The 16,460-nt window shown below is 32.8% G+C and overlaps 1 protein-coding gene and 1 long non-coding RNA gene across 3 annotated transcripts; one reads left to right on the top strand and one right to left on the bottom strand.

Annotated features, from left to right (window-relative positions):
• The first annotated feature begins 5,094 nt into the window (after positions 1–5,094).
• LOC144568554 (O-fucosyltransferase 15-like) lies at positions 5,095–11,124 on the top strand. Of its 2 annotated transcripts, none has more exons than XM_078318917.1 (10): positions 5,095–5,568; positions 5,664–5,756; positions 6,516–6,615; positions 6,738–6,799; positions 6,905–6,993; positions 7,108–7,228; positions 7,311–7,454; positions 7,603–7,934; positions 8,657–8,897; positions 10,631–11,124. In XM_078318917.1, exons 1-10 carry the CDS (start codon positions 5,146–5,148, stop codon positions 10,940–10,942), a joined length of 1,917 nt encoding a protein of 638 aa, XP_078175043.1. In that variant the 5' UTR covers positions 5,095–5,145; the 3' UTR covers positions 10,943–11,124. The 2 variants fall into 2 exon arrangements, with proteins under 2 accessions (XP_078175043.1, XP_078175044.1); XM_078318918.1 differs by having other exon boundaries at positions 5,115–5,568; positions 5,664–5,770; positions 6,520–6,615.
• On the bottom strand, positions 10,736–13,331 carry LOC144568555 (uncharacterized). Its single transcript, XR_013515682.1, has 2 exons — positions 12,973–13,331; positions 10,736–11,304 (listed from the first exon to the last, which is right to left on the bottom strand). It is a non-coding gene; the product is annotated as an uncharacterized LOC144568555 (long non-coding RNA).
• Between the last annotated feature and the right edge of the window lie 3,129 nt (positions 13,332–16,460).

The following is a 16,460-nucleotide window of genomic DNA, read 5'->3' as shown; positions in this document are numbered from 1 at the left end:
AATAAGCAAAACACACACTAACTTTACTAAAAAAATAATGATAACCTCCATTTTCATTCCTTTCACTCTCATATTATTCACCCCTTTCATCTTCACCTCTTATAAACCAAAAATAACGAGATTGTAACATTAACCAAATCTCTTGCTTGCAACTGCGAGGATCTAGGCTCAAGCAGCAACTTAACTAAATCACCTCCAACAGCCAAATTAAGATCCTCTGTGCGAGTATGAAATTCAACGATCGTCCCTTTTATGCCGAGTGTGAGGTTTATTAGTTATTTAGTTTACAAAATTTTTTTATGGATTTGATGGCGAAAAAATGAAAGAAATCTAAGCCAATTTAATGTAAAATGAATTATATATAAGCGATAATTATTAAAGTTTAGGAATATTTTAGCATAATAGCTATTATAAATGTCCATTTTTCTTAATGAAAGTGCACCTCAGCTACTGGGTAAAAGTATCCGAAATTTTTGTTAATTCTATTTTATTTTTTTGGATAAAGTGGGAAAAAAACCCACCAGTTTTCATTGAAACGAATAGAAGTTATGCTGGTACCAACTCTAAAAATGAAGCTAGTAACAACTTACAAAAGGCATATACAAATACCATGAAAACGACATACATGTACTGAAATGATAAACATGCTCACAGAGCAAGAAAAGCCACATAGAATGTCTAACAACAAAAGCATGCTCACATAGCATCAAAAGTAACAGCACTTAGCTAAAGAAATAACACTAACTCATGCCAAAGCCATTAGTAGATTGATACCAAGCATTCCATCTTCATGTCCTCATCGGCCTCTTGATGGATTACATCCTCTGCCTCTGGAAGGAGGAAACCAACCCCTATAGGGCCCAAATCTGCATTTGGAATAATCATGTCCGGACAAGGCATAAAAACATCATCCATTGGCATAATTAGGGGTAAAAGAGGTACTAAAGTACTATTAAGAGTAGTACACCAAAAAATAGTCAATGAGATAATCTTGGAACCAACAACCTGCAAAGAAGGAATAGGTATATGTTGAAAACAAAGCTTATTTCTCTCCAGCCACAATATCCATAGTATAACACCTCTAATTAGCTCAATTAATAAAGATTCTTTTAAAGGAATAGGAGCTGTTATATGCCAAATGTCAGACATGGTAGAACCAGTAAACTGAAATTATTATGAGATGCAATACAAGTCCAAATTTGAAAAGCAAAAGGGCATGAAACAAAAAGATAATCTATTGTTTCAAAGACACCACAGAAAGGACAAGAAGGATCTCCAGTCCAACCCCTTTTGCATAGGTTTTCTTTTGTAAGAATACTATTTCTTTTTAATAACTACAAAAAAACCTTGATCTTGAGGGGTAATTTTGAATTTCAAATGGAAGTAAATTATGTATTAACAATGCCGCCATATTCAAGCCACCTGTAAAAAGAATGCCCAGTAAAAATTCCCCCAAAGGACCATCTCCACAACAAAGGATAATATCTTTTATCATATCTGTAATTTTTTTATACTTGCGGTGAGGAACCTATGGATTAAACTATTCTATTAGCGTAAGTAAAAGTTATCTTGAAAATTACAACTAAAATATTTTTTAATGATATCCTAACAACATTAGTTGGTTTGTAATTTTATAATATCAAACGGAATCGTAACTGATTATAAATATAAGTAGACACACAAGATATGATATAATTTACTTTTTCAAAAAAAAATATGTAAATTAAACCCCAATTATTATTTTCAATAGTTTGCATGAAAAAATAATGGGAGGAGGAGAACTAAAGAGAGGTGATGATGAAAGTTGTAGAAATGATTAAAATTCAAAAGAAGCAATATTAATTAACATTTTGAAGTGCAAGATAAGCAACCAAGATTCGTATCAAACTAAGAAGCAAACAAATTCACATCCCCAGCTAACACGTGATGTTCTTATATACACATGGTTGGACCATCTCCTTTTAATATTTCCTTTTAGAAATTAAAAAAAAAAATTGATTTATCCAAAAATTTATCGATGGTATTTTTTCTTCAAAAACAGCGAGGACTGAACCAAGATTGTTCGGTCAACACTTAGTCGTATTTGCACACTACTGGCAACATAAATTGCGAAAAAAATGATCATACCATTGATTCCGTCGCCTCTTTAACTGAATTTAAAAAAAAAAAGGAAAAAAGAAAACAGAGCATAATTTTGGAAAATTCAGTCAGAAGGATGACCAAATCAATTATTCAATCACCTCTCTTGTGTTTTGAAATTTTTTGCATCGTTAGTAAAAATGTAACAAACTGAATTAGGTTACCGGTGATTCGGTGCATTCGGTGCTTATTATTTTTGAAGAAAAAAAAATACTATTAATCCATGACAAATTCTGGAATGGATTTGAAATTAAAAATTTGAAAAAAAAATTCGATCCATGACAGAATCACTCTTAATCTATTTACCGACAAAATGATTTTTTTAATTACTCAAAATATTGCTGGTTCACCGTGGCATGGTGAGCATCTTCTAGACCGAATCGATAACGTCTAAATTAGATCACACGGTCAATATAACATGTGAATCACCACGCACTGGCAGAGCGCGTGAAACGTGAAAAATAATAAACAGACAGCCAACCAAAATTCCCGCTGGCACCACCACTGTATTTTACCAAACCCCACATTTTCATTCACATTCTTCTTTTTACTTTTTTTAACAAATTCCCGTCTGGCGTTTGTTGACTGTCTTTTCAGATCTCCGTCCACGTCAAAACCGAGGTACAAAGAATGCGTAAAATTTAGAAATATTATTTTCTCAAGTTAAAACCGTTGTGTAGTATTATTTGATAAATAATAAACTATTGATTCTGAAAATATTATTAAAGTTATTTTTCATGTTGTACTTTATTAAAAGAGTATGTTTTGGTGTTCAACCAAGCTAGAACGATATAATTTGAAGCGTTCTGATGTTGTCTTCTTCTATAACCTTCTACGATGACTTTCTATTCATCACATTTCAAGAATTCATATCAGCTAGAGTAATAGAATATTTTTGTTTAGATCTATACAGTTCAATCATAATCTGCACATTAAATAAGCTCGTGCATTATATTTTGAACTGAATTAATTTGAATTTTGATCAAATGGTCCAGTCTTAACCTAAATATTTTGTTACCTCAGAGAATATGAACTCACATTTTAGTAATCAAAAGCTTCAAAATAAAACATTTCTATTTCAATTAATTTCGCAAGTTTCTCTGTCACCAAACAGCAATATGATGCAGATTTGGTACCTTATAATAATATCAACGAGCACATATTATCTTTATCTTTACCTTTTAATAAGATTGATTGTTAGTTGAAGTAGTAAGAGGGGCTATTATGTGGACTAAACGTAATAATGTTTGTTTTAATGATACAAATCCCTCTATTGCTAAATTTTTGAAAAGTAAGATATTATCTTTAGCTTCTTTTGATATATATCTCGTAATGATGATTCTCATCTAAATTTGAGTCTCATTCTTTCATCTGATGTTAAGAAAATTCCAGACTAGCTCCCGATAATGGAGGAGGGTATCATGAATCTGACCACAACAGAGGAGGTCCTAGTGTCAATGTCAGAAGGGGAGGCGCCCAAAGACCAGCTTTTTGGGACTTGCTAGACTATTGATAGGGCTATGTCATGTTTTTGTTTTGTACTAATATTTTGTGTTTTTTGTGTTTGCTTTAATAACTGTTCTGCTATTTGTAGCTAAACAAAGAGTGAGTTTATGGTACTATGCATATCACGGGTTGTTACCGTGCTACAGCTCTAAACAAATGTACTACTGAGTGAGGATCTGAGAGGGATTGATACCTATTTTAGGAACCAGTACTTGATCGTTTTGATTTCTAATAGAAATCAGTGTACTACTACTACTTTCAAAAAGAAAAGAAAAATATTATGGACACATAAATGAATTCAGATCCAGTGTAAATGTGTAATACTGCACCGAATAAAATGAGATATGAATTCAAATAAAAATATATGAGCTGTTGTTTTAGTCTAAAACGAATTTTAAAATGAATCCATATTCTAAATAGATACTGATTAGAGATTTTAATGAACTAAATTTGAGCCAATTGAAGGTAATTCGAATTCTTCATGTTAACAAATTGAGAGTTGAGGATCAAAGCTGAGTTATGAACTCAAAATTAACTCACAACTGACTCGAGTCAACTCGCAACTCGGTTCACAGCTCGTTAACAACGGTTCATAACTAACAAAATTAAATAGCAATATCAATATTAATAAGCGGTTGGGATCTTATATAATCCGATTTGAGTGAGTCTATGGTACTATGCATATTACGATTTGGCACCGTGCTACGGCTCTATTTTCGAGTTTTCAAATCCTAATGGTCGATCCGAACCGTTCATCTTGTTCTCCATATTAATATGTGTTTGGAGACCAAATTTTACATTTTTTTAAATTTTTTTACTATTTTTTTAAATTTATTGAAAGACACTGTTTTTGGATGGTCCAAAATTTTCAGATCAAGTGGTTTTCTAAATATCTAAAAAAATAGTAAATTTTTTTTAAAAAAATGTAAAATTTGGTATCCAAACACATATTAATATGGAGAACAAGATGAACGGTTCGGATCGACCGTTAGGATTTGAAAACTCGAATATAGAGCCGTAACACGGTGCCAAATCGTAATATGCATAGTACCATAGACTCACTCGTCCGATTTTATGTAACTTGAGCGGGTAATGAACGAGTTAGGATATGCTCGATCTCAGTTTACGAGTTTAATGAGTCAATCAATTCAATTCGAATCAGTTCTAATTCGAGTTGATAATAAATAAGTTATTAGTACCTTGGTAGCTACTACCAATTTTTCATAAATAAGCTATTAGCGATACTGAGCAAACACAGCTGTTACTCTTGGCCCAGCTGGGATAGTACCGAAATATGAATTGCGAATTGACAAGTGATAACACTCCAGGAGGACCAGGACTGCACGAGTAGGTTTATATTATAACATAAATCCATCCATTAACTACAAAATCGGATTAATTATTTTAGCTATCATATCACTGAAATAATCCCGTCACTAATCAGTCCGATCTCACTCCCACTCCCACCAGCCTCTCTCTCAAAAGCCCCAATATTTGCTGATGGCATTTCCCGACGATCCTTCTCCTTCCACCTCCGCCTTCTCCGGCGAACCATTTTCCCTATCCATACCAACGCCTCCCTCTCCTCGCGAAGAATCCTCTCTCTACTTCTCCCGATCCCATTCCTCACCTCGCACCTCGCCGCGCCAGCCAAGCCGCCTCTCCGTCTCCTCTTCCTCCTCTCCCTCCGGATCAGCACTTTCTCGTTTCGCACCAAGGCAATCGGGGAAGAGAAAGAAAAGCCTAATTGTACAGAGGAGGAGGAAAGGGATTCTGATTTGGAGTGCCTTGCTTGCGTTTTTCTTCCTGATGAACTGGTGGATGTTCTCTCGCTTGCAAGATCCAGCTTCCCCGCCTAGGCGCCCCGGCTTGGATTTTCTCAGAAGAACAGCTGTCTCTGTTTCTAATTCTTCTTCTATCCTGGTACAGCAATTTGATTTCACCTCTTACTGAATGTTACATTGTCTCTAATTTTACATATTAGTTGAATTAATACGGTAATAATCTTGCATATTCAGAAGGATCAATTGCACAATTTAACGAGGAGGAAGAGGCCTCACAATGTCATGCTCTACAGGCTCCGGGCATTGGCTGCCCATGCCTTGGCAGAGGTATGTACAAGCTGGTATGGTATTGTGTGCTACCTTCTCTTGGTTATCTTATTTTCGGGCTTGTCTGGTACCTTGCTGCGCAAGTGAGAGTAAATTGTGGATAAATTGGAATAGTTATAGAAGCTTAGATTCACAATTGAGGGTTGATTGTTGCAAAGCTGGGTTTTAAGTGAGACTTGGTGGAAAATTTTGGGATTGTATTAACAGATGGGGATACCATACTGCCACTGGTTAGGTCCAGGCACCTAGTGCAGGATTTTATATAATTAGAGTGAGGCTACAGTACTATGCATAGCGCACATCACATACTATGGCTTCATATTTCCTTTTTTTTAAAGTTCAAACGGTAGATCGGAACAGCTCAACACGATACTCCATACGAAAATGTACTTGGAGACAAAATTTTACATTTTTTAGAATTGTTTTTACTATTTTTTAAATAGATAGAAAATCACTTATCTCAAGATTCTGGACCATTCGAAAGTAGTGATTTTCTGCCTATCTAAAAGAATAGTAAAAGAATCTAAAAAATGTAAAATTTAGTTACCGAGTACATTTTCATATGGAGATCATTGTGAGCAGTTCTGATTGACCATTTGGACCTTCAAAACAAAAACATGAAACCATAGTACGGACCAATGTGCGCTATGCATAGTACCGTAGCCTCACTCCATATAATTATGCTATACAGATTAATACAGCAATCCTCTCTTGAAATACTCTAGCGTGCTGTGTCTAACTATATTGACTCAAACCTAGGCAGAGAGAAAACCTGAGCCTGTAGATCTTTGGAAGGAGCCTGTGGACCCCACCACCTCTTGGAAACCTTGCGCTGATAACCGCAGTTGGGTAGCTAGTGGTAATCTGAATGTCCTCCTTCTCTTTATAAATGCCACTGGTTAAACTGCTTATCCTAGTTACGCGTGCCTTTATTTATTGTTTCTAATGTTTTGCATTTACATTTTGTGCGAGTAACTGTAGGGGGGAACAATGGTTATATTCTAGTCAGTGCAAATGGAGGCATAAATCAGCAGAGAGTAGCTGTAAGCATATTTTTGAATAATGATTATCTATTTCTCTGTTTAATAAAAAAATAATAATGAGTTATTCCCTTTCTATTCACCCTCAGATTTTCTGTACTTGACCAGATCTGCAATGTTGTTGCTATTGCACGACTGCTTAATGCAACTCTTGTAATTCCTAAATTCTTGTATAATAGTGTCTGGAAAGATGTGAGGTAATACATCTTCTATTCTCGTGTTTTTTATCCCTTTTTTTATTGATGTTGGTATACTGCAAAATTATTCTTTTTTTGTTTAGATGATTGACAAGATTAAATTCTTTATCTTAGCCAGTTCAGCGATATATATCAAGAGGAATATTTCATAAACTATTTGAAGGACGATATTCGCATTGTAAAGGAGCTTCCTGTGAAACTACAATCCTTAGATCTGGAGGCAATTGGTAGCCTTGTAAGTTGTCTACACTCTTTCATATTAAAAATGAAAAAAATCTGGATCTATTTGAGTTGATCAAGTTTCCTCAATTGATCAGGTTACTGATGCTGAAGTGATGAAAGAAGCAAAACCTAGTTTTTATGTGAAAAAGATTTTACCTATCTTGCTCAAGAATGGAGTTGTCCATTTTATAGGATTTGGGAATCGCCTATCTTTTGACCCAATACCTTTTGAACTGCAGGTATTCTGATAATGTTAATATACTTTGATTCTTCTTTTCTCTCAATTTGAGAAAATAAAAGGCATGTAGTGTTCAAGTGATTTTCCTTTGCATGAAAAAGGTCTTTCTGAAATGTGGTATTAATGAAATAAAACGGCTCAATTTGCAGAGGCTAAGGTGCAGCTGCAATTTCCATGCACTTCGATTTGTTGAGAAGATACAGGAGACGGGTGCACTGCTTGTGAAGAGAATGCACAGGAACAGACTTAATTTTTCTTTGTTAGAGCAAAACCTCCTAGGCCGCTTTGCCGAGCAACCAATAGGAATGAAAACCAGAAAGAATAAGCCGTCAAAATATTTAGCGGTTCATCTGAGGTTTGAGATGGATATGGCAGCCTACTCCATGTGTTATTTTGGTGGCGGCAAAGAGGAAGAAGAGGAGTTAGAGGTTTACAGGGCAGTACACTTCCCTGCACTTACGCATCTAAGGAAAACCACAAAGTATGTTCGTGCAATATGTATCTATATTGTTTTCTGAGTTTGGCTAGCATGCCATCGATAGTATGAGGCATCCTGTGCTATCGCTTTGAATACCTATCATATGGGCTTCAAACGACCAATCCAAACAGTTGAAACTGATCTACGTCACAAATGATGCATTTACATGCAAAGTTTATTAATTTTTGAAATTATTTAGTATAAAGTCAAGCAGTCAAAAATGAATATTTAAAATTAATTTTATGCATTCATTTTTCATCATTTCTTGACCGCTTGACTTTATACTAAATGAATTCGAAAATTTATAAATTTTATGTAAACACATCACTTGTGAAGTAGATCTGTTTCAACTGTTTGGATTCTTCGTTCTAAGCCTATCCGATAGGTTTTCAAGGTGATAGCATGGCATGTTGCTATACTATCGATAGCACGCCTGCCAAACTCTTGTTTTGTTGTGTCTTTAAAATATTTCTCCTTTTGCACTAATACCAAACAGCTTAAAACTTTTGAGTTAGTTCAAGAACCAGTTCTTGCCGGTTAGTCTGAAAGTAAAAGTAGGGGAACAGTTTGCTCTAGATATTTGTCAATAACGCAGAAAAAATGAGATTATATGAATTGGGGCACATATGGAAAACTAAAACTCCCAATACTGTTCCTTTCTATCGATTTATTTTTATTTTATGAAATTCAATGAAGCAATTATAAGATTATTTTCACTAAATTAGGGTACCATCGGCTGAATACCTGCGATCTGAAGGACAGTGCCCACTGACACCCGAAGAGGCAGTGCTGATGCTGGCAGCTCTAGGCTTCAAGCGCAGCACACAGGTGTACATTGCCGGTGCTAAAATATATGGTGGGAAATCAAGAATGGCTGCCGTAAGACACTTGTACCCTAGAATTGCCACTAAAGAAACGTTACTGTCTGTTTCTGAGATCGAGCCGTTTCAAAACTTCTCTTCACAGGTATACATACTTGCCTTTCATGAATTACAATATGCTGTAGAAGTCATATTTTCTCCAGTTATGCAACTTTTTCAGTAAGTTTTAAAGTTTATTTCTGCAGCTAAACCCGAAATCAATCTAGTTCTTTTTAAGTAACCTATGCAATAAAGGTGGGTAATTAAGGACAATTTTGAGAATATGGATAGTTTTTTGCAAGTCAATTGGATATTCTTTCTATATATTTCCTAGATAGTTAATGGATTGAGATGTACGTGCTTTGTTGATTATAAAAAAATTGAGATTTCAGGGTTCAGGTCATGGGTAACTAGGCCTGATATAGATTAGTTAATATCTCCATTTATGATGTAAAGGGAATCTCCATTTCTAGTATAAATGAACATGATATAAGGTTGTACATCTGAGAACCTGTCTAGTGTGGCGAGTGGTCAAAAATTGGTGATATGCTATCTACAAGTGAGTCTTTATTTACCTTAAATATTAGCTTTGGTAATACATGCTCACCAGTTCTGATGATGGGAAATTTTCTTGACCACATTTCTGACCCAGTAAAATCCGTTGATTAATTGTATATCAGTATCCACCAATGATATATGACATGGCACAACTAACTCCTGCAAAGCCATCTCATTACATCAGTTCAGCAGACAAATAGCCTATGCCTCACAGCTTCTTGGCATGTACCAGTACACAATGAAAATAATGCCACGATAAATTCTAGTCTCCTAGTAACCTTCTACCAGACCACTCGCTATGCTGCAGATTGTTGTGCTCTCAGAAACCCAAGTACAATTCTGGCTTCTCTGGTTTGATTTTATTTTACCCAGATGTTATCAGACTGGCATATTTGGGTGAATTGTTGCACCAAATTCTGCTGATAGCAAGTGGATTTGCGTGCATTTTTTGGAATATATATAGCAGCACCAAGTTGATAGGCTAGTCTTGCTCCGTTTACAGTCAGCCATGTGGTGTTTCTTTCTTTGGTTTACCGGGCATGGCTTTACAGTGTACTCTTGGGTAGCATAAATACGCAAATTCAACCACCTCCTATGTTACCAAAGTATAGAATAGATGCTTATGTGTCTACAAATTGAACCACCTCCTATGTTACCAAGCATAGCATCCATGTGTCAATACCTGGTCAAATTGCATAAGGAAATTTGGTTCTCATATGTACATCAGTGTCCATCCTTCCCATATATTATAACATGGAGATATTTAATTTGTTGATTTCTTGCCAAATGGACCAAGGTCTAAGCCCAACACTCATATGTTGGCTTTTTTCTCAGTCAGACCATCTTACTACTCATGTGGCATATCAACAATGATAAATGTCACTTCATTATTGTTAATCTCCTTAAAAAGAAAATGCCCATTTTTTGTAAACTGTTTAAACCATATTTTGGAAACCGCTGAAATCAAAACTTTGCAAGTATGCACCAATTACCATGTAGTCTAACCTTGATTGTGACCATAATACCTTGTTTGTTTCACCCTAGATTGTGAAACTGAAAGAAAAAGGAAAATATGTAGGATGTGCGTGTACTAAACCCTGGTAAAACGCTACTGAATTAGGTAAATATACTTGAATTTCCTGCTACATGTAAGCAGTAAACACAAATTGAGCAAAAAGAAACGTTACTTTATTCTTAATGTTTTGCATTAGGAAAAAAAAACTAGCAACTGCATTTTAACAAGCACAACACTGACCTTGTTATTGCTCCATTACTTGGCAGCTAGCAGCTTTGGACTTCATCGCATGTGCGGCTTCTGATGCATTTGCAATGACAGACTCAGGTAGCCAGCTATCTTCTCTGGTACAGGGGTACCGCATGTACTATGGGGAAGGAAATCTCCCTTCCATTCGGCCAAACAAGCGCCGGCTAGCAAACATTTTCTCTAGAAATGCCACCATTGAGTGGAAGGAGTTTGAAAGTAGGGTTAGAAAGTTGATCAGACAAACTAAACAGGTGAATGAGAGACCTCTTGCAAGGAGTGTGTATAGGCACCCGCGGTGCACCGAGTGTATGTGCAAGATAGAAATGTGATTTGACAGGGTATTTTCACAATTCAGGTTTTATCGGTTTAATTGATTATAATTAATTGGTTTTTGAGGGAGGAAAGTATAGTCTCAGTTTTCCATGTAAAATGTAGCTTATTCTTATAATTTATTGTGAGCAGAAAAAAAAAAAAATGCAGGTATGCAATGCTACAATGTCAATTGAGAGGCTATATATGTTGCGCATCATGCCGTGTACAGTTCACATGCTGCAACACAATAAACAAATGAGGCGTATAGTCTCATAATCTCTACATGAAGTAGAGAGGTATGATGCACATGCACCTCCATTTATAATACGAACAAATTGTGCTGTATTCCCGCACTATACATGAGTATTATACAGTGGTTCTTTTCTATATATGGGTACGTTTGGATCGAGTAAGGATTAGTGCAAGAATAACGATTTTTAGGTTAGTGGTTGAGAATAGTGCTAATCCGAATGGTTTGAGAATAGCATCAACTTTGGACTATTCGGGTTAGTAAAAATATTATTTGGATTGTATGTTTGGAATAGCGATGGAGAGAATAAATAAAATAGTGATTAACCTAATCTAATATTTAAACTAATATTATATTACATTTAATACCTAAACTAATATTTTATTTCATTTAATATTTACACTAATATTTTTTAATACTAATCAAATATTTTATTTAATACTAATCTATTTAAATATGATATTATATTCATTTAATGCTAATTTAATATTTTATTTAATACTAATATAATATTTGAACTAATATTATATTACATTTAATATTTAAATTAATATTATATTATATTTAATCTTATATTTTATTTAATAATAAACTATAAGTAATATTATATTACATTTAATATTTAAATTAAGAGTAGAACTAGGGTGCTCTTAAGCTCATCAAAGTTTTGGTGAACTTAACTCTAAAACTTATCAAATCGATTTCAAATGACAAATCCGAACCGTTGAAACCCGCCTACCTTACGTGTGATGCATTTACATGTGAAATTTTTAAACATTCGAATTAATTTAGTATAAAATCAAGCGGTCAAAAAACGTTCAAAAATGAATGCACTAAAATTAATTTATTAACCTTCTAATTTTGACCGCTTGACTTTATACTAAATTAATTCGAATGTTTAAAAATTTCATATGTAGATGCATCACACGTAAGGTAGACAGATTTCAACGGTTCGGATTCGTCATTTGAATTCGATTTTATAAGTTTTAGAGTTAAGCTCATCAAAACTTTGGTGAGCTTAAGAGCACCCTAGTTCTACTCTACAATATTATATTAAATTAATATTTAAAGTAATATGATATTTTATATTTTATTTTATATTAATATTTAAAGTAATATTATATTACATTTAATATTTAAACTAATATTATATTTTATTTAATAATAATCTAATCTTATCAGATATTATATTTATTTAATACTAATTTAATATTTAAACTAATATTATATTACATTAAATATTTAAATTAATATTATATTTTATTTAATATTAATCTAATTTTATATTATAGTTATTTAATACAAATTTAATATTTAAATTAATATCATATAACATTTATTATTTAAATTAATATTATATTACATTTAACATTTAAACTAATATTATATTACATTTAATTTAACATTGTATTTAATATTAATCTAATTTAATATTATATTTATTTAATACTAATCTACATTTTAAAATAATATTATATTTAATTTAATATTTAAACTAATAGTTTATTTAATACTAATCTAATCTAATATCATATTATATTTAATACTAATCAGATGTTTTATTTAATACTAATTTAATATTTAAACTAACTCTAATTGAGATGAATCAAATATTTTATTTAAAATTACTAACTCCACAAGCTCTATTATTGCTAACTTACCATTTTTATGAGTTAGTAGAATAAAGCTATTCTTGAGCTAACTCAAATTACTAATTTATATTTGGATTAACAAGAATTGAGAATAGTAGAGCTAACTCAAGATTAACTCTATTCTTAGTTGATCCAAATTCCAAACGCTAACCTAAAGGCCGTACAAGTTTAGTTGAGGCATCTATATCACCACTATTAATAAATAAATCTTCTTGTCCGACTGAATTATTGTTACCTTTTTGCGTGACAAAAGAGTTGCTTGCCAAGGATACTAAAGAATTGACTACTTTTACGTCATGAAAGAATTTGGTGGATTAGGTTTACACGACGAAGAGTGACGACAAAATCTTCTAAACGATTTTCTTGTTCGCAATGATTGTCCTTGTCAGTTAATCGTTATTAGGTAATCATGAGCCTTCTTCAAACGGTCCGGTTAAAATCGAATTTAAATAATCAAATAAAAATTCTATTCGATTTTGGAAAATTAAACCAAATTAATCGAACAAAAAAACTTGAAGTAAATTTTGATGTGTTTTGTTGAACCAAAATAAGAGACTAAATTTTGAAAGGCCACAAGTTAATACATATATAGATAGATTTAATATTATGGAGATAAATATCAAGAACGTTGAATCAAAGTAAGAGAGATTAAATTGAACTAAATATAAAAATTTAAAGTATAAGTAAATATCAAGTAAATTTTGGTTTGTTGACTAAACCGAAATAAGATAAATTAAACTTAATTAAATATAAAAAAAACTATAGTAATTAAAAAATTCAACCGAACTGAACTATTTAAAAGAAAAAATAAAACTATTTAATCCAAAATTTATCAATTAAGTTAAAAACTAAATAGATCGGATCCAATGGAGACCCCTAGTTCTGTCTTCTAAGGAAGTCAAAAAGGCGTACATCCATTTTTAAGGAAAGCTATGGTTACTAACAATTAATGACTAGCATAATGAAAATGCATGTTATATGAAAAAACTTAAACAACAACAGTAAGTGCGAGTAAGAGAAAGGATATAATATATCAAATTGCGCGATGCAATAAAACAAGCATTGACTTGTGATTGTGATATCATACATTACATATTAATTTAATTTAAAGAGTGGGATTGAGGTTTAAAATATGTGATCACTTGGAAATTAGAATTGGCAGTATGAGCCAGTTGTCAATTTGAGGAGGTTGAACTACTTGTTATAATATAGAATAGAGGCCCATGTGACAGGACTCAGGAGCCTTGTTTCCTTCCCAATCAACGTGTCATATATCCTCCTCCACCAACTCATGCCAATCTTCACATCCAAAGCAATTATTTTTTAAGAGTATTGAATTTGACCAAAATAAATCATCTTAACTTAATATTATTTTACCTTTAATCAAAATTAACATCAAATATTTGTTCGACAATAGAATTTCATTCATGTTTACATCAAAACTCAACCTCAAATACTTGCTCATCCACAAATTTACATAAACATAAACTTAACTCAAACTTACACGTCGAGTTTTACAACCTCAATTTAAAAACAAAAGCATAGAAAAAAAAAGTACGAGGCTCCATTGTTTTAGAACCAACTTAAAAAAAAATTATTAAGCAATAAGATGAAGTTGATCTTTGCAAAATAATTGAGAAAGGCAAAAAAACAGCAGATCATATGGACCCATTTATTCTTCTTTTCTTTTTTTTTCCTTCCCAATCAACATATGCTTTCTACAAAAGTCGATGGTTATTTATCTTTTTTCTATCGTTCCCTCTTACAGGCATGGATGTGTTAAATATTTGGAGTTTTCAGTTTTGGAAGAATTATTTTTATTTTGTCCTCTTTTAAAAAGAGATCGTGCTAATACATGCTTGCATCTTTAGATTTTCTGAGGCATCATACTAAGGTTTTTCATGAAACGAATAATAAACTAATAATGTGTTCATATTCGTTCCTTGATATATTATAATAGAGAAATTTGGATATATACCCATCACAACTTAGTTAATTAGATATTTACCCATCCAAAATTAAAAATTAGATATTTACCCATCTAAATATAACCAAATTATTAATATACCCATGTTTAAATTTTTTTCACTAAAAAATATAAATCAATATTCATAAAATATTTAAATGACAATTTTCCTTAGCAGTTATTTTCTAAAAACTTCCATCGCTATGTTCATGTGCGAGTGCGACCCCTTCCTCCTCCGTCCTCCCTCTGCCCTAGCCCGCCCTTCCTCTCCCTGTCTTCCTTCTCCCCCAGCCCCTAAAACTACCCGCCCCTTATTACTTGTAAAAAATGTAAAGTTGGAGGATCCATTTGAAAACTTCTCCTTGTGTTTCTAACAATCCATCTCCTCTTATGCAAACGACGTCCCTATTTCATCTCTATGCTCCTGATTTTGGACCAGTGAGTGCTGTAGCTCGTTTGTATGCCAATCAATTGAAGAAGTGTTGATAAATTGGAAGAAAAACCTGATTAATTTGCATGCTCTCAGTGAAGTTCAGTAGTACCTGCAATGCTCTTACCAGTTTTCTCCTCTTCTACTCAGAAGCCGTGCTCCTTATTCAAATAGAGAGATCTTGATTGGTTACTCTATAATGCTTCAAGAGCTGATAAATACATCCTATTTGATCTTTTTCATCTGTTACGAGCTAAGCTGTATTTATAATTTTTTTTTTTTTACAAGTTACTAAACTCTATAATAGTTTTACAATCGTACCAGCAATGGTACCGTTGGGCTGGAGGAGAGGGAAGGAAAGGAGAGGAAGGGCGGGAGAACGGAGGAGGAAGAGATCGTACTTGCACAAGAGCACAGCGAGAAAGTTTTTAGGAAATAACTGCTAAGGGTAAAATTGTCATTCAAATATTTTATGAATATTGATTTATATTTTTTAGTGAAAAAATTTCAAAATGGGTATATTAATAATTTGGATGTGTTTAGATGGGTAAATATCTAAATTTTAATTTTGGATGGGTAAATATCTAATTAATGAAGTTGTGATGGGTATATATCCAAATTTCTCATTATAATAAGACGTACAGGAATAGCATTGTCTATTAGTATAGCTTAATTATTAGGTCCTATATTATAAAAACACTTGCAAAGAAACAAGTAAACATAATAGGCAGTAGCATAGTATGCTAGTACAGTTATGTGCTAACAATTATTCTATATAAATAACTAAAAATCTATGTGCAAAAAATAACAATTATATTTATACCCAATATAATAATATTTTGAGAAATGTTCTAGTACCCCGAGCCATCATACCCAAGCGCGTCCCCCAAGTAATTTAACAGAAAAAACTTTCAATTTTGTCTAACTTTCATTTTCAGCGCTAATATCAAAATATTTAAAACTATGTTTATAACATTTTACAATGTTACTCGCAAGCATATAAACCTCTGTATGAAAGCATTAAAATTCTAAATCTGTATAATTTTAACTCCTAACTACTTTTGTCTTAAAGTCAAAAACAGAAAGATTCTTTTCACCCACTCTTTTTTTTTCTTTGATCATTATAATTTATTTTTTCGATGATCCGTGATGAATTTTACAAATATAAAAATATGAACGTTTTTTATTCGATTTTATTTTTCAAATAAGATCCATGAAGAAATACTTTTGAGTAATT

The sequence above is a fragment of the Carex rostrata genome, chromosome 17, assembly GCF_964058835.1.
Source record: "Carex rostrata chromosome 17, lpCarRost1.2, whole genome shotgun sequence".
Taxonomy (NCBI): Eukaryota; Viridiplantae; Streptophyta; class Magnoliopsida; order Poales; family Cyperaceae; genus Carex; species Carex rostrata.
The sequence above is the reverse complement of the archived record's forward strand: the minus strand, read 5'-3'. Positions and strand labels throughout refer to the sequence as shown.